The sequence below is a fragment of the Mustela nivalis genome (genome assembly GCF_964662115.1).
Source record: "Mustela nivalis genome assembly, chromosome: 11".
Taxonomy (NCBI): domain Eukaryota; kingdom Metazoa; phylum Chordata; class Mammalia; order Carnivora; family Mustelidae; genus Mustela; species Mustela nivalis.
The window spans coordinates 106,058,459-106,077,052 of NC_139030.1; the positions used below are offsets into that span (position 1 = coordinate 106,058,459).

An 18,594-nucleotide genomic window follows, 5' to 3' on the forward strand; every position below is an offset into this window, starting at 1 on the left:
CGTCTTGCAGACTAGCAAGGAGGAGGATAGAGTTTATAGTTAAACAAGCACATTCAAAGGACTCATCTAACTAACGACAGGTGCTTCTGGGAGGAGAAAAGAGCAATAACGGATAAGTGAAGCAGGCGGTTTTCCGTTCCACCCTGAGCTGACTGGGCGTTCCCAGGTGCTCAGCTTCCCTGAAGCAGGCGGCTTTCTGCCCTGGGCGGGCCCGGTGTTCCTGGCTGCCCAGCTTCTGTGAAGGGGTGGCCTTCCGCCCTGAGTGAGCCAGGCATCACCAGCTGCCCAGCTTCATGGTCGTACATCATCCTTCTCCCCAAAGACCTGTTGCCAGTATATGTATTTCTTAAGGCCATATCTAAATGTGCTTGGTAACTAGTAAAATCCTCCAGGGGTTACAGTTTAAGTAACAAATTGTTCCGAGGGGCAGCAGCATTTCTCTTTGTTTCTGAGGCTTGTAAGTTTTACTATTAGATGATGGGGGGTTGGCTTATTTTTATTGATTTTGAGGGGGATTCTTTGTGGCTCCTGGATTTTGATGCCTGTTTCCCCAAAATTAGGGAAGTTCTCTGCTATAATTTGCTCCAATATACCTTCTGTCCCCTCCCTTTCTTCTTCTAATATCCCAATTATTCTAATACTGTTTTGTCTTATTGTGTCACTTATCTCTTGTCACTAGACCCTGTGGTCTAGTAGTTGTTTATCTCTCTTTCATCCAGCTTCTTTATTCTCCATCATTTGGTCTTCTGTATCACTAATTCTCTCTTCTGCCTCATTTATCCTAGCAGTTAGAGCTTCTTTCTTTAATTACACTTCATTAATAGTCTTTTTTATTTCAATTTGGTTAGATTTTAGCTATTTCATTTCTCCAGAAAGGGATTCTCCGGTATCTTTTATGCCTTTCCCAAGCCCAGCTAGTATCTTTCATTCTGAACTCTAGTTCTTACTAATGTCCATATTGATTAAGCTCCCATCAGTCAGTACTGCCTCTTGTTCGTTCGTTCTTTCTTTCTTTCTTTCTTTCTTTCTTTCTTTCTTTCTTTCTTTCGAGGTAAGTTTTCCTGTTTTATCATTTTGTCCAGAGAAGAATAGAAGAATGAGAGAACAAAATGCTAAAAGGGTAACAATGACTCCAGAAAAATATAAACAAATCAGAAGAGATCTGAAACTAGAGGGGAAAGAAATGGGAAGAGGGTGGTGAATAGAACAGAGCCACACACTAGATCTGGGGTGTATTTTGGTCTATTAGAAGAAACTGCTTCCCAGAATTTTAAAGAAAGAAAAACTTATATATATACAAAAATAAGGGTAAATACAATGGAGGGATGGCATATGACCATAAAGATGAAAATTTAAAAAGAATTTTAAAAAGGAATTGTTAAGAAATTCATTAAAAAAAGGAAAAAAATAGGGAAAAAAAAGAGAATGTGATCAGGCAGGAGACGAGAACAAAGTCATATACTAGGTTTAGGGTATATTTTCATCTGTCAGAAGAAAGTGTATCCCAAAATTTTAAAAGAGAAAAACTTATATTTATATAAAAAATAAGATTAAATACAATGAAGGGATAGAATATGACTGTAAAACTGAAAATCTAAAAAGATTTTTAAAATGGAATTGATAAGATGGTAGTTGAAGAAAAATTCGAAAAATAAATAGAAAAAGAAAAAAACAAAGTTTTAAAAATTAACTTTGAAAGACTAAGGAGTCATGGGGAAAAAGCCATGAATTCTATGTGCTATATTCCCCTAATGCTAGAATTTTGCACTTCTCTTTGCTCGGTAAACTTGGTCTTGGCTGGATGTTCTTGCTGATTATCTTCTGGGTGAGGGGCCTGTTGCACTGATTTTCACATGTCTTTGCTTGAGGTAGAGTTGCATTGACCTTGCCAGGGGCCAGGCAGAATAATCCACTTGGGTTTGCTCCTGGTAGCTTTTGTTCCCTGAAAGCTTTCTGTATAGATTTGGAGAATGAGAATGAAAACGGTGGCCTCCCAGTCGCTGGCCCCAGAGGAGGTGAGAGGTGAGGGCCCCAGTCCTCAGTGTGGCCTCAGAGAAAAGCAGTCAATCACTCCTCTCTCCCTGGTCCCTGGCCACACTTCATGCTCACTTGGCCTGTGACTGAGCATTTCTGTCTTTGGCACACGACCCCATTTGGAGTGTCCAAACTCAGCAGGTTCCTGTGGAGGATCCCATGCTGCTCCTCCCAGTGGAGGATGGAGAGTCTCCCCAGATCTGCTAGTTGTGGGGTCCCTCCTTGGAGAGTAGTGGCCCAACTGTGCCACAGATAATGATTTATGACAACCCTGAGCTGAGAGCCCACTCCTCGGCTCTGTCTTTGCAGCTGGCTTCCCCTCTCCAATACTTGGGAGCTGTGCCACTGAGCTCTGCCCAGTCTTTCTGTGACCCCAAGGGTCCTGAGACCACACAGTCCCAGTGAGGGTTTCACCCCTCCCCCCATTCAGCCGCTGGAGCGACGTCCCTCAGTGTAGCAGATTTCTTAATGTTCAGATTTTTGCTCCACTGCTCTATCACTTGCCTGTAGCCAGATGATAGAAGCTCTCTCTCCCCTGTGGTCTCTCTTCCCTAATATTGCCCTGGATTCTCTTCTTCGCAGTCCTACCTTCCAGAAAGTGTTCACTTTTTCATTCATAGAATTGCTGCTATTCTTTTCTTTGATCTCCTGTTGAGTTTGTAGGTGTTCAGAATGATTTGGTAACGAAATGAATTCCTGGGATGAGATAAAATTTGGGTTTCCTACTCCTCTGCCATCTTGCTCCTCCCCAATATTGCTGATCTTTTTAAAAACCAAATTTTGGGTCTGTTGATTTTCTCTATCTTTTTTTATTCTCTATTTTTTCCCCTTCTCAAATCTTTATTTCTTCCTTTCTCCTCGTTTTGAGTTTAGTTTTCTCTTTTTCCATTTTCTAGTTGAATTTAGTTACTGAGTTAAGATTTTTTTCATTTTTAATGTAGCCATTGACATCTATAAACTTCCTCCAGTCACTGCTTTCTTTGTGTTCTGTGAGTTTTGGTAAATGGTGTTTTCATTTTCATTCATCTCAAATTATTTTTTGATTTCCCATATGAATTCCTTTTTGACTGGCCATGCAGGATTGTGTCGTTTAATTTCTATGTAGTTATATATTGCCAGAGTGTCCTTCTGTTACTGATTTATGATTTTTTATGATTTGAATCCTTTTATGTTTTTTAGACTGAGGACCACCAATTGTTCTTGATCTTCGCTCAGAAGCCTCTTTCTTGCATATGCCTTTTTATTCCCACTGCAACTACCCTTGGTGGGCTCTTTTAGCCTCCTGTGTAGCCTACAAACCACCGTCATGTGACATGTCCTAACCCCGAATTTAGTGCTTCCCTTTTGTTGACAAAATAAGTCACCATTTCTAAACCTACCTTTTAAGGTCTTCTGCAACCTGGACCTAACCTAGCGCTTCCATTCTCAGGTCTGAAAAGACTTTCACCTTGGGCCATGCCTGGAGAAATAGTCCTGTTAAATTAAACAAGACATAACTTCTAACATCAGTCTATAACTGTTAAGTATTCAGTGGATAAATTCTCTTCGTTCTCCTTTTTAACCAATTATTGATTTTTTAAAAAAATTAGTGACTCTTCTTTGTTTTCATCTGTGGGATGGGAATTCTAGGAACATTTGGAAGTTGTTTAGTTGCTTCCTTCTTAAACTTGTGACTCTTAGCATTACCATCTTCACACATAATTCTATCAAACTGAATCAGAGGTTAAGGAAATTTAACAAAAAAAACCTCTTGAATACCATCAGCAAAATAGTATGATTTATGCTATTTACAGTACTTGATGTGGCTCATTACTGGAGAAGCCTCTCTTCTGCCCTTCAGTACCCAGCTCAAATGATCCGTCTTCTATGAAATCTCTATTGCTACCCCTTAAAAATGATCACTTTCTTCTGAATACCTCTGACCCTTTATTCTCTTTTAATGCCTTTCTTTTGTAATATGTATTTATATGTTCATCTTTTCATCCCTCTCTTAGCCTCAAGGCACTTTGGAGACTGACTAATATTTTGCACAAAGTGTTTTGTACATAATAGGGATCCCCGTCAATATCTTTGGGACAATGACAGAATAATTTTTAAAACATATCTTTTTATTTGTTCGTTTTCCAGTTCTGTAGCTCCAAACTTATTCCATCTCTTGTCCAAACTACGGAAGTTTCTCGGTCCCCTTTCTTAATGTAGCATTACTCTTCTCTATATAGTATTTGTTAGTTTTCCTCATTATCTGTTGCTTCCACAAGGACACCTTACTGCAGAAAGATCTGCCATGGCCTCATTTTAGAGAGTGAGGCTGTCCCAACTTCTCGTGTTCAGCTCCCAATTCTACTAAAGTCCTCTCAGACTTCCCCTCACTTCTTTCTTTCTATCTTCTAGGAAGAAATCTCTCTATTACTTCTATTATAGACAATGAAATTATTGGATAAATTAGCCCCACTTACCCACCTATTTTTCTTATTATCCCGCTTCTACTTCAGATCCTTTCCTCACGGTCCTTCTCATTTCATTCCCATCTATCAATGAAATTGCCATTTTCATTATAAAACCCTTCTCTGTTATTTAAATGGAAAATTATATCTCAATCTGTTGACTTCAAGACTGTTTTCTGCTATGACTCATTGCCTTTTTATTATTAGAGATAGGAGATGATGTCATATCTTTTTACATTTCCCATGAACCTGTTTCTAGCATGTAGACATTAAACACATATTTGTTAAAGAAATGAATACATGCATTTAAAATTGAGATCTTTATTGAAAGGATTTGGCAACTCCTGAAAGTATATGGACTATGTTTTTTTAAAACTTCACGATCTCCTATGAAAGAAGATTCAGTATTCCTTAATTTTGTAGTATTAGTGGTTTTATAAACCAAAAACTTATTATGTATCTATATGTGAATTTGCCATTTAAAAAAAATTCATGATCTCTTATGAAAGAAGTATCGGTATTCCTTAATTTTGTAGTTTTAGTGGTTTTATAAGCTAAAAACCTATTATGTATCTATATGTGAATTTACATTTCTATTACAAGGTTACATACACGTTTGAGACTTTGTTCTAAACCAGTCATTCTTTCAGGGTTTCACAATAAGGGGAATAAAATAATACACTTGATTTTATTGATTTGTCTTGTTTTCAAGTCATTGTGAAACAGAATAACATATAGTACCAAGTGAGTTGAACTAAATAAGCTCTCTCTTGGTTTAAGCAGCTATTTACATTTTAGCTTTATACTAACAAATCCATTCCCTAAAGAACATTTTGGAGACTGGTGCATAGTATTTTGTAATATCCAATAAACTTTTATTCAAAAAGTACAGAAAGCATAGTTTCAGGAGTTAGAGTCAGGGTTTATTTTTTTATGTTGTTGGGTTTTTTTTCTTTTTTTCCTCACCACATCACATTGTTGAGTCATCTTCTCTTGGCCTTGATTAAAATTTCTTTTCCTAGAAAAATTGAAGTATGCTAGTGCTTACATTTCAGAGGGTAGATAATGTCTTAGCAATAGAGCTCTCTATGAAGACCTTTGGATGTCCAGAAGTTACTATTAATGCTTAACGTAAGAGGAGTGATTCACGGGAAGTATTAACTTTTAAAAGTCTTTTGTGCTTTCAAGGTGGTTTCCAGAAGTTCAGAATATTTATTACCAAGGTAATAAAAAAAAGCAATTGCCAACTAGTGACAGCAGTGCCAAATTGGAATCTTTTTTCAACTGCGCAGCTACGCTTATGACTTTACAGCTGCAAGAACTCACTTTGGTCTCCATGCAGGATTTCACAGACTTAATAGCACAACCACCAGTAAGTATGGTGCCATAACACCACTACTCAACTACTAATTTATTTTCAAGAGGAAGAAGATTTAAAAAAAAAAAAAAAGACCTTTACTAGTGGTAGAAGAAGAAGTACATCTTTAGATCACTTACCTGTTTAAAAACACTTAGTATCCTGAATATTCAGGATATACGAGTATCACCTAGTTGGTGAGGATTAGTGAAGAGAAATGAAAACTCTTCTCATTGGGAAATTTGGGCCATGATGGCTGGGGGAGGTTTCTGCAAGGAACTCTCTTCTTTCCGGGAGAAGGTCTTGTTTGAGTATGAGCTGGGCCTGGGAATCCAAATGTTCTCATAGGCTCTTTCTTGCATGACTCCAAAGCCCCACTGCTATACACATCCTCTTTTTTCTGAAACCTTGACCCCAACTCTGGTTGATCTGTAGGCCTGGTGGGTACTAAACACCAACATGTCTAGCTGGGAAGTGCTCTTGCACTTTCTAGTAGACCTCCTCATTGGCTTAACTGTCTAGGGCATAAGAGGAAAGGTGAGAACCCATGAGTTCTAACTGGGACCACTGCACTGCTTAGTCTCTCTCCATTTATTCATATATACACACATATATGTATATACTCACATACATGTATCCTTTTTTTTTTTTTTTTTTGGCAGGATTCTGTTAGAGCTTTTGAACATCCCGGTTTCATCATGAGGCTGATTCTTGAAAATGACACCATTAAGTTTGAACCTGAGTTCAGTGACTATATAGACATCCTTCTAAATGTTTATGATACCATGATTAAGGCTGTCAGTTTTGTGCCAAGAGTTGAGACAAAACTGTATTCCAAGTGGGTAAGTAACAGGGATATTCTGATTGCTTGAATTTTCATGATGACATTCATTTCAAACAACTTCTAAAGGCGTAGACCTGTGTCCTCTGCTGTGCGGAATATAAAAGGCTTGGCAACATTGGCTTATGAGAAGCTTTTAATTAAAAAATACAGTATTTCCATTACAGTATACTTAGTTACTTAGTCTAGTCTTGCATTGGACTGAAACTTTTCTTAAGGGAAGGAATTAAAGTTTGTGCTCAGGTTTAAGGCAGGCAGTCAGGGTTGGCTGTGGTACTCACGCCATGCTGCACAGCCCCTAATACTTCTCTAGCTCTCTCAGACGGTCCTCCGGTTGGTTACTCTCCACATATACCTTTTCCCATCAGCATTAGTGTCTGTACTCTCAAATCACAGATTCTACTTCGCTTCTCTCTCTGGCCATTTACTTAGCAAAGCTATGCTGAACTTGTATATTTCAACGGGAGCTACTGCAGTCTAGTATACAAGTCGAGCATGTCTGATAATTCCTTAACTTAAAAGGTTTTCAAGCTTTGTAAGTCCAATCAGTAGCTTTCTCATTTCCTTCTTATTTTATTTTTTAAAAATATTATTTTATTTATTTACTTATTTATTTTTTAAAGATTTTATTTATTTATTTGAGAGACAGAGATCACAAGTAGGCAGAGAGGCAGGCAGAGAGAGAGGAGGAAGCAGACTCCCTGCCGAGCAGAGAGCCTGATGCAGGGCTTGATCCCAGGATGCTGGGATCATGACCTGAGATGAAGACAGAGGCGTCAACCCACTGAGCCACCCAGGCGTCCCTAAAAGTATTATTTTAGAGAGCACATATGTGCACATGAGCTGTGCAGGCAGATGAGGAGGGAGAAGGAGAGAGGATCTGAAGGAGACTATGTGCTGAGCACAGAGCCCAAAACGGGGCTTGCTCTCCCGACCATGAGATCATGACCTGAGCTAAAACCGACTGTGCCATCCAGACACCCCTCTTTTTTATTTTTAAAATAGTTCACAAATATTTCATGTACAGGAAAGGGTCCAGGAGACTAGTGTGTAGTTTTAAGTGGTAATCCAGTTACCCCTGTGTACTTACAATCTAACGAGAGAAATGTAATATTACTGATGCCTTTAATCTCTTCCTGCTCCCCACCGCCCTTCCCTGTTCACCTTCCTCTGCTTCTGCCTTCTAGCAAAAGAATCATAATCTTGAATTTTGTCGTTCTTAATCTGAAAATTTTAAGATACACTTGCTACCTGTCTGCATATCCCTAAACAATTTCCATTTAGTGTTTCCTTGTCTGTGTATATATGTGGAGTCCTCTTGTAATGAGTGACTTGTTTTATTTTATTCAACATTGTGATTGTGAAATTATCCATTGTGAGGATGTTTATCTTCATCGTAAAGTTTCTATTTTTTCAGTATTTTTATTTTCTAGGAATTCCAGTAAGTTGTCACATGGGACTTGTCACTTTTTATTGTTGCCTGTGTTTAGTCGTATATTCATTTCTCTTTCACTTCTCCGTTCACTGATCTGACACTTGCTCATGGTAATTTATTTCTATGGGTCTTTTTCCTTTATCATTATGGGCTCATACATGTAAGAACTTCATGCAGGGAAGTCCTTAAGGCCTTAATTTAAGGCCTCCCGAATTTGCATATTCTCCTCCAAGTTACTCTGGAGGTCTCTCCAGACCAACAACCTTTTTTTTTTTTTTTTAAATTTAATTTTATTTATTTATTTGACAGAGACACAAGCAGGCAGAGAGGCAGGCAGAGAGAGAGGGGGAAGCAGGCTCCCTGTTGAGCAGAGAGCCTGATGCGGGGCTCGATCCCAGGACCCTGGGATCATGACCTGAGCTGAAGGCAGAGGCTTTAACCCACTGAGCCACCCAGGCACCCCCAAAGACCATTTTTTAAATAAAATTCTTGCCAAGGATTTTGTGGACAACACGGGCAATGTGAATGCTTACCAAATCTGCATGAGAACAAGCTGGTGGTCACAATCTTAAGGCGACAGTCTTTTTTCTTCTCCACCAAAATACAAGGTCAAACAAGATGTTGTTGGTTCCTCATTCAGAGGTTCTGTCACCTTTCAGCATTCTGAAAATTTCTATCACCTTTCGGTACTCTTGGCTTTCTGTGGGGGTAGCCAATGTGACATTCCTCTCTGCTCAGGCTTGAGGCTTTGTTTCCTAACAGCCATTCTGCCACCCCCTCCCTTGCGCGTAGGCCCATCTTGCTAGAGACTCATTAAAACAAAGCTTAGACCACCAGGGATCAGCAGTCTCTAGGGCAGCTGTTCACTTCCGCACATAATTACCTCCCAACTCATGTGTTCCCTCACGTTTAGCCCCTAGACTTTCCCTATTATTTTATTTTGCTTCCTTAGCTACGCATTAGAAAATTTATATTTGGCATTTTTTCCGGCATTCTTATATGTTTTGAACTAGATAGTTATTTTCAGGTTATAGAGTCCACATATTGTCATAAATAGAAGTCTCTGGAGAAATGTAGTTTACTTTGGCCTTTGTTTAATTTCAGTTCAGCTATTGTATCTTTCTCCAGGCATACCCTGCCATTTTTCAATAAGGATTTGAGGGAGTTTATGAAACAGACAAATAGAACGAGTTAATAATTGTTACTAGGCATGCTCAGAGTGACGAAAAGTATTACCATCATTTGAATGAAGATAGTTACTTTGATTTAATGGTTATAAAATATGGCTCTAAGTTTCCTGGCTTCTGAAGTGAGGAGGAATATATGACAAGTTTTAACTGGGATTAAGCAGTTAATTTAAACTGCTCAGGTCTTTTTCCCTGTTATCAGATTTTGAGAGAGGAGTCTTACATTTTACATGGAGTAATGGTTCTGAAATCCTACATATCAGCATCACCTGGTGATATTTTAAAAATACAAATCTACCACCACCACTTCTTGCCCCTAGACATGTGGATTCACAATGATAGCTCGTTCTCAGAAATAGGTTGCCAGAATCATCTAGGGATATTTTGCTAGTACTCAGGTTTGGAAGCGATGTAGAAGGTACTTCGAGTAAGATGACTGAACATGATTTTGATGACCTTTGACAGCAATGGCAGAAGTGGGTTGTAGAGGTGTTCTTATTATCATAATCTTTGATAGAAACTGAAAGTAAAATTAAAATAAATTTCTTTCCCCCTGGAAGACAAACCCACAAGGGCCCAAGATGCTGTCAATCCAAGCACATCACCATCTCATGATCTATTTTGATAGACTTTCGAATACTTGAGCTGTCTCATTCAAAATATCATTTCCCTTAACTCTTGATAGGAACTGATTAGAATTCATATCAAAAGTATACTTTCTAATATAGTTCTGTGTACTGGTATCCAACTAGGTTTATTTTATTTTATTTTATTTTTTTAAAGATTTTATTTATTTGACAGACAGAGATCACAAGTAGGCAGAGGAGGCAGAGATAGAGAGGAGGAAGCAGGCTCCCTGCCGAGCAGAGAGCCCGATGCGGGACTCGATCCCAGGACCCTGAGATCATGACCTGAGCCGAAGGCAGCGGCTTAACCCACTGAGCCACCCAGGTTCCCTCCAACTAGGTTTAGAAAGATAGACCTATAGGCTGAAGACATTAGGTAGGCTGTTAATACGTTTAAGAAATATTATATAATGAGTATTGATGAGCTTGGCTTTAGATCCAATAATTACTTTGCGTACAGTACACAATATAGATTTCTTTAGCTCAGAGTCTCCCCTCCACCACCACCCCGCTGGCCCCAGAAAAGATGGCACCAAGCATCTACTGAGTCCAGCGTTGTAGTGGTGGTAGTGGTGGTGGGATTCACTAATGTTCTCAAAAAGGGTCTAATTCTAACCATTATGATTTCCTAACATCCTCCTAGAGGGCATAGCGGGCATATGCATCCTGGATAGCTGAATAAATTACCCAGTTCTCTAAGGAATCCTTTAATAGTATCTAGTGAATGCTCTAGAATATCCACTACTGATCATAATTTTTGTTTGTTAGAAGAGTGAAAAATCCCTTCTTCCAAATGAAAAGTAGAGCAGGTATATTTTTAAGTGTAACTTGGTTCAGGATAATAAACCCTATAGGCACATATCCTTGCCCTCTTATTTGAAAAGAGGAGACAAGCTATTGAGATTTGTTTGCTTATTAAAAGTTGTTATCTCATTCATTATTCTAATGGTGATAGCAGAATGCACATTTTGTAACCAGGGATTTTAGTTTCTTCTAGTTGCTGTTCACAGAATCAAAGATCAAAGGTCAATGAATGAGTAAACAATTTTTCTTTGTTCTAGACAGATTACTCCTCAAGGTGAAAAAGTACTGTGATCAAAGAATATGATGATATGACATTGAGCTGGCTTACTTTTTAGTACAATGCAAGCACTACCTTTCAATTGCACAAATACAATGTGGGTTTTGGTGTTTTTATTTCGTGTGTATTTTCAAGTGATAGTTCTTTCATACATACAGAAAACCCAAAACACAACTAGGTAGCCTTGAAGGAAAACAAAAAAAGTCCATGAAACTTAGGTGTTCAATATACTATTAGACTGAATCTCTTTCTATAGAGATTAGAAAATAAAAAAGAGGGACACCTGGGTGGCTCAGTCATTTAAGCATCTGCCTTGGGCTCAGGTCATGATCCCAGGGTCCTGGGATCGAGTCCTGCTTCCCGAGTCAAGCTCCCTGCTCGGTGGGGAGTCTGCTGCTTCCTCTCCCTCTTCCTGATGCTCCCCCTGCTTGTGCTTTCTCGCTTTCTGTCAAATAAATAAAATCTTAAAATAAATAAAAAAGACTTTATGAATGTATGTGTGTGTGTACACACACACAAATACACACAGTAAGATTGGCATTTTTACAAAGATAAATGATACAGTTACCTTTATTTTTTTAAATGAATGTTATTTTTCCCTTTGTTTAGGAAAGTAAGTCTAAACCAACAACCTTGAAGCCAGTAATTCTGGATGAAATTGTCGAAGCCCACAAAGAAAAAGTGAAAGAAGTGATAAAGAGAGAGAGTGTGGCACCCAAGGAGCACCTCAGACTCTATGACAAGTATGACTTCCTGATCACCAGAAAAGCTGAGCAAGATGCTGATGCTTTCCTTGAAGAGAACCGGAGTTATGAGAAAATAATGCAAGAAATTCGCAAGTATCAAAAACTAATAGAGGAGATACAGTACACATCTAGAAAGGTAAAGGGTCCATTTTGTACAACTGTTCTTTGTAACTAGGATCTTTTCCCAGTTTTATGAGGATATGTTTTTAGATCATACAGTGAAAGAATCAGACCATAACTGTCAACAGGGAAAGTACTTATTGCCTCTCCATGAACCGAGCATTGTGGGAAACCCAGGATATATAGAAGTAGACAAAACAGTGTTCTTGTCCCCAGAGAGCTGAAAGTCTAGTACTTCAAGTCTGACTTCTGCTTTACATAATTTGTACTTGATATGATTTGTCCCCTCAAAAATTCCAAGAGCTTAGTTTTGTTTTGTTTTTGTTTTTTTGCTTTAGTGTTTATAAATCTTTCAGAAAATATGGTAATCACACCAAAATGTGATTACTTCTGTTCCGGCTCAGGTCATGATCTCAGGGTCCTGGGATCGAGTCCCGCATCGGGCTCTCTGCTCGGCAGAGAGCTTCCTCCTCTCTATCTCTGCCTCCTCTGCCTACTTGTGATCTCTGTCTGTCAAATAAATAAAATCTTTAAAAAAATAAAATAAAATAAAATAAACCTAGTTGGATACCAGTACACAGAACTATATTAGAAACGGTAATTTTTTGTTTGTCCTTTTTCATAGTTTCCAAAATTTCCACCCAAAATACACATTACTCTTCTGTACGGAGCAGATACGACATCTAAATCCCCCACTGTCTATTTAGCAGTAACTCAATTCTCCAAAGTTCTTATGTCCATTGTTGTCCTGAGATAGAATTGGCTTCCAAGATAACAACCATTCCAAGATGGTTGTAAAATGCAAATGGGAGGTTAGAAAATCCTGCCTACATCATATTAAACACACATGCACACACACACACCACACACCACACACCACACACACACACACACACACCAAACAATATTGTGAGAAAGGCAAAATTGTGGGAATCTTTTCTTTTCATGTTCATTAAACTTTTAATACTTCTTGTTGCAGACTATCCGTTTAGGAATGTTTGAAATGCGCTGTGAGGAATTAATCAGAGCTTTGGTGAAACGAGCAGAACTTATTTGCGGAAAACTTATAGCTAAAATGTTCCGAGATCATCAGGAAGTAAATACAAGGTATTTATGTGATACTGATATTTTTTTTTTAGGGTGTTGTTAGATAGGATCAATTGTCATTCAAATGAAGTTTTAGATTACAACAGTGTCATCAATGACCCTCCAAGAAGATGATGTCACACTTACTTCTACTTGGCTTTGTCATTTTATGATTATTAGTTTTTCACCACGAATGCACCTTCCTGATTGCTTGAAATAAGGCGGTAGTAAGAAGTGTTTGCAGTTTTGTTTTCACAAGTCAGATAGGTGTTCTCTAACATCACTAATGTTTTAAGTTTTAAGTTTGTATAATCAATACACAAAATGGATTTTCAAAGTGGATTTACCCAATAGTTTTCCTGGGTCCTAATGGATCCTCAGATTTAGAATTTCACTCACTGGGATTACTCTTCAAGGCTAATAACTTGTTGTCTTAACTAAAAACTTATTTTTTTACTAACCTGGGGAATTTTAGGATAACCGGCTCATGTTAAGTAAACTCACAAAATGCTAAGGTATAAACAGAATGCCTTTGTGTGTAGACAGGATGTGGAACTCGTCTTGAATCAACAACTGGTGTTCGTGTTGCTCTGGGAACCTTTTTTCTGGTATTAGTCACATGGAAGACACCCCCCCCAATCAAAAATTTTGTAATTGTTATGGTATTATAGGAAAAAATAGATCATTAAAAAGAAGATTCGGGCTGTAAAAAAGCCTGAAGGAAGCTTGTATTAAGCACAAGAGTAGGTGCTTATATTCTAAATATGAATATAACTACTGTAATACATAATATATTTAATTTATTATAATAATATAATATATAAGTTATATATAACTATTATAAGCTATAGTCTTAAGGGGAAATAGAAATACAAACCGTAAGGTTCAGTAAATGCTGGATTGAGCCACAGACACAGAATGGAGAAGGACATGATTAATGTCCTTCACAGCAGATATTGGGCAAGTGGGAAAAATCAGGGCAAGCTACGAGGAAGAAGATATGTGAATTCATTTTAGAGGATGACTACTGGGAGTCTACCTGGTGAACAATGTAAATAAAAGAATTCCAGCTAGAAAAAGTAACATATATAAGGGTGTGAGGTGTGAACATGGATGGTGTTATTTGAAGAACTCGGACTGATCTGTGTCGCTGGAAAGAGGCAGGAGGAGTGAGGGGTAAGGCTGAGGCAGGACGGGTCCCTGCACAGCCAGTCGGAACCAGAATCCCATATTCAATTGTGAAAGCACTTTTCCTCTAAAAGTTCTGGGAGAATAGTGAAAATGTCTTTTACTTATAGCTCTTCATGCTGCGTTAAATATTTATTTTAATTTCATAGCTATTTTCTCTGTCTCTTAACTGTCCCTTCTGAGGTTGTGCTGATTCTACTTTTCCCCTCTTTCTCCAAACCTTGCCTCTCACCACACACGGGATATACAAAGGACATGTCAGGAATATGAGAGGACCAGTCAGATACAAGTGCCTCAACTTCTTGCCCCTCTGTGTCTCACCTCAATTCTGCAAGAGCCCTTCATTCCTGTCTCCCCATATTTTGGGGAAAGAGTCTGTCATACCTTTCCAAGTTCTCTCTGCCAATGGGCTCAACCCTCTTGGCGCCCATCCTTCTGGAGCTGGTTCTACCAGTTGCCCATGTCCTCTGTATCTCACTAAAAATCGCTCCTCTGCTGTGGATTCTGCCTCTCAAACTTACAACCATCTTCAGAACCCTCTTTCTTCTTCCACACTCCCCACTTCAACCCAAATTCACAACCATGCTGTTTCTTTCTCCACCTCACAGCCATTCTTCTTCTTCCTTTTTTTTTTTTTTTTTAAAGAGAGAGAGATAGGGTAAGGAAAGGGAGAATCTTAAGCAGGCTCCATGCCCAGTGGGGAGCCTGAGGCAGGGCTCAGTCAAATGACCTGACATCATGACCAGAGCCAAAATCAAGAGTCAAAGTCTTAACCGCCTGAAACCCGAGGTACCCCATTGCAGTCAATCTTCTTTAAGAAATTTCTACCTGTTTTATCTGGTCTTTTTTAACCTTTTACCACTTTTTTTTTTTTTTTAATCTCACAGTAAGTTCATTATATGGGCTACAACTCAAATAAGTAGGAAATATTTGCATATTACTAGAAGTTTCTGAGCATAGAGGTCCATGTTAACTGTTTGCCGCAAGTAGAGTTAATCACTACCTTACTTAATACTACTTTTTTGGTGCTATCTCAAATAAATCTCTGGTAGAGCCCCTAAAATTCTAGGTCAGAAGTGATCGTTTATTTATGGCCTTGTTTTTTATACAGGATTATGAACCGCTTGGAGTCATTATTACGTCTTCTACAATTCTCTATCTCTGTCACTTAGTATTATAGTTGCAAATGTAAGAGATGATCATTAAATGTGTATTGAATGAATAATGGCACAGATTTTTAGATGTCATATAGATAAGATCATCTTACTTTGTTTTTCACATAAGGGCACATTTAGTATATAAGAATATATTTAAGAATAAAACTTAGTTACATAAATTGATTTTGTCTGGTATTTCAGATTATGTGATGAATTTGAGAAGATAGCAGAAAAAGCTCTTAGCACTCCTCCAAATACAGCAGAACTAATGGAAATGAAGGTATTATTTATAAACTTTATAGTCATATGTGTGTAAGTTAATTGTTTCCCCAGCTGTTATTAGTTAATTATCAACATGATAATACAATAACAAATCACTACGAAAGTTAAAAGAGGCTTAAAATAATGTTTTGTTTTGTTATTCTTAGCTCATGAGTCTACAGTTTGGTGCTCCCGGCTGCTTCTGCTCCCAGTTGGGTCACTCACTCAGTTGGGTCAGCTAGTTCTCAGTTGAGTTGACTAGTGAAACGATCTTTGACAATTTGACTCTGCTCCGCTTGTCTCTTAAATTCCAGCAGGCTTACTGGACGTGTTCTCATGGCATGGTAGAGACACAAAACCACACCCGGGTGTACAAATGCTTTTCAATTGTCTCTGTGCATTACAGTAGTTAACATCTCATTGGCCAAAGCAAGTCACATGGCCACAGCATGAGAAGATACCACAGGGTATGGCTATTGGGAGAGGTGAAATATCGGAGCTGTTTGTGTATTGTCTACCAATATTTTGGGGAACAATATTAATACTTACTACCATGCTAATAGCATGAGCCAGGACTGTCTTGGGCAACCTGAGATATGTGCCATTCTTAATTTTTTTAATCAAATATTTAATCTTTTTTTTTTTTAAAGATTTTATTTATTTATTTGACAGAGAGAGATCACAAGTAGACAGAGAGGCAGGCAGAGAGAGAGAGGGAAGCAGGCTCCCTGCTGAGCAGAGAGCCCGATGCGGGACTCGATCCCAGGACCCTGAGATCATGACCTGAGCCGAAGGCAGCGGCTTAACCCACTGAGCCACCCAGGCGCCCTCCTTTTTCATTCTTATAACAACAAGCTTTTATAAGACTTACCCCATTTCCTACCCAGCATTCCCAAGATCTAAAATAGAATCTTTTCTTTTTAGATTGTGAGATAGGGAAGCAAACCCAGCAAAATACGTAAAATCATTCGAAACTTTGTATAGGCAAGAAATTACAGTGCTTATGTACATTCTTTAAATTAGTCAACTTTCAAAGAAAAGTTTTTAAATCATTAGAACTGATTTTACATGTCAGCATTTAACTAAAAGAAATCTGTTTTCTTTAAAGTCTTTGTACTTGCATTGGTGTTAGCACGTGAATGCGTATGTATGTGTATTTGATACACACACCTGTATATGATCACTTTTAGATTTTTATATTTTATATTAGTTGTTGTAGGATGTCAAGTGGCACTCTGATCCTGGACGATTATAAAGTAGTTGGAGAATTCCATAACCATATATGCCTGTGGAAAAAATAATGCTGAGTAGGAAGAGTGTCATTTATTTACCCTCTTAGCCATCACTGGAATTATTTACAAATTTGGAATTATTTAGTGTGAATTTCTATTGTTCATAACAATCTGTAACAGAATTAGCAAATAGGATTCATTAACTGATTTTTTTTTAAAGATTTTATTTATTTATTTGACAGAGAGAGATCACAAGTAGACAGAGAGGCAGGCAGAGAGAGAGAGGGAAGCAGGCTCCCTGCTGAGCAGAGAGCCCGATGCGGGACTCGATCCCAGGACCCTGAGATCATGACCCGAGCCGAAGGCAGCGGCTTAACCCATGAGCCACCCAGGCACCCCCATTAACTGATATTTAAAATATTTCTGCATCTTAAAAAAGTTTAGTCACACAATAGTAAAATAACTTCTCAGTTTATGCAGTACTGAAATCAGTACTGAAATTATTATCAGTTGGGGAAATAAAAATCCATTCATTTGAATACACAGTAATCTGATTAATCACATTATAAAAGTATATTTTCAGTTAGACATTTATTTACTTGTGGAAACCATCATGGTTCCCATCTTATTTGTCTGGATTTGTAACATAATATTTGTTCTTGTTAGAATGATATATTAATGAAAGACTTTTAGACAGTGTTGTTTTTTTTCTTTTTAATCACAGAAGTAAAATTTTAAATAATCTGGGATTTTACAAAGTAGAAAGCAGAAGCAGAAGTCCATCTTTTCCCATAATTCCTTTTTTTAGAGTGATGATTTTTTTAGTGTGAATTCTGCTCTTTCCAAACATATATACAGTATTAAGTCTAAATAACACTAGAGAGAGAGAAGAAGAGAGAAAGACAGAAAAATGAAGATTAAATAGACTTTTAAAAACATGAGAACAAGAAGCCTTTACTTCACAGACAGGGAGGTTAGATACAGACAAGGGAAGCTGGATGTAAGTAGTTACAGGTAATCACCAGTCTTCTCAGTTTTCAATGGGGAAGCAGGTTTCCTTTAACATTTATATTACTCAGATATATAAGTTAACATGTGTCAAAAGAGCTTTGGGAGAGCTCTATGTCTATGTGCACATATACGTGCGTACATGTCTGCATGTGCTCGTGCACACACACACACACACATACACATCCCCTGCATTCACCACCACTTCTCACAGATTTGCTTTTGCAAAAACAAAATCATTACTCTGCTGCAAGTTCCTTTCTTCACAACAATGTACCTTCTTTGTATTTCTCCTAGGTAACAAGGAACCTTAGTTTTTTCCAAGATCAGTAGCTAATTATTCTTTTTTTTTTTTAAGATTTTATTTATTTATTTGACAGAGAGAAATCACAAGTAGATGGAGAGGCAGGCAGAGAGAGAGAGAGAGAGAGAGAGAGAGAGAGAGAGAAGCAGCCCCCCTGCTGAGCAGAGAGCCCGATGCGGGACTCGATCCCAGGACCCTGAGATCATGACCTGAGCCGAAGGCAGTGGCTTAACCCACTGAGCCACCCAGGCGCCCAGTAGCTAATTATTCTAATATGATTTACTAAATGATCTGTCAGTTGACTCCTAATTTTAAATGCATCTTTTCAACACTCAATTTCCATGTACATGGATCTAGTTCTGACTTCTGTTCTTCTTCCTCCTCTATTCCTGGGACAGAACAAGAACTGTTTAAATAACTGTATCTGTATGTATTATATTTTCATATTTGGCTACTCGCTCTAATTTTTTTTCATGATTATCTTTGC

General features: G+C 38.1%; 1 protein-coding gene across 2 annotated transcripts in view; it reads left to right on the forward strand.

Moving 5' to 3' along the window:
* Positions 1-18,594, forward strand: part of DNAH7 (dynein axonemal heavy chain 7) — a 249,692-nt gene that overhangs the window by 45,265 nt on the left and 185,833 nt on the right. For both annotated transcript variants that reach the window (XM_082689009.1, XM_082689010.1), the window contains 5 exons: positions 5,667-5,850; positions 6,498-6,677; positions 11,615-11,887; positions 12,851-12,978; positions 15,504-15,582. In XM_082689009.1, coding sequence (XP_082545135.1) covers positions 5,667-5,850; positions 6,498-6,677; positions 11,615-11,887; positions 12,851-12,978; positions 15,504-15,582 — 844 coding nt within the window. The remainder of the gene's footprint in view (positions 1-5,666; positions 5,851-6,497; positions 6,678-11,614; positions 11,888-12,850; positions 12,979-15,503; positions 15,583-18,594) is intronic.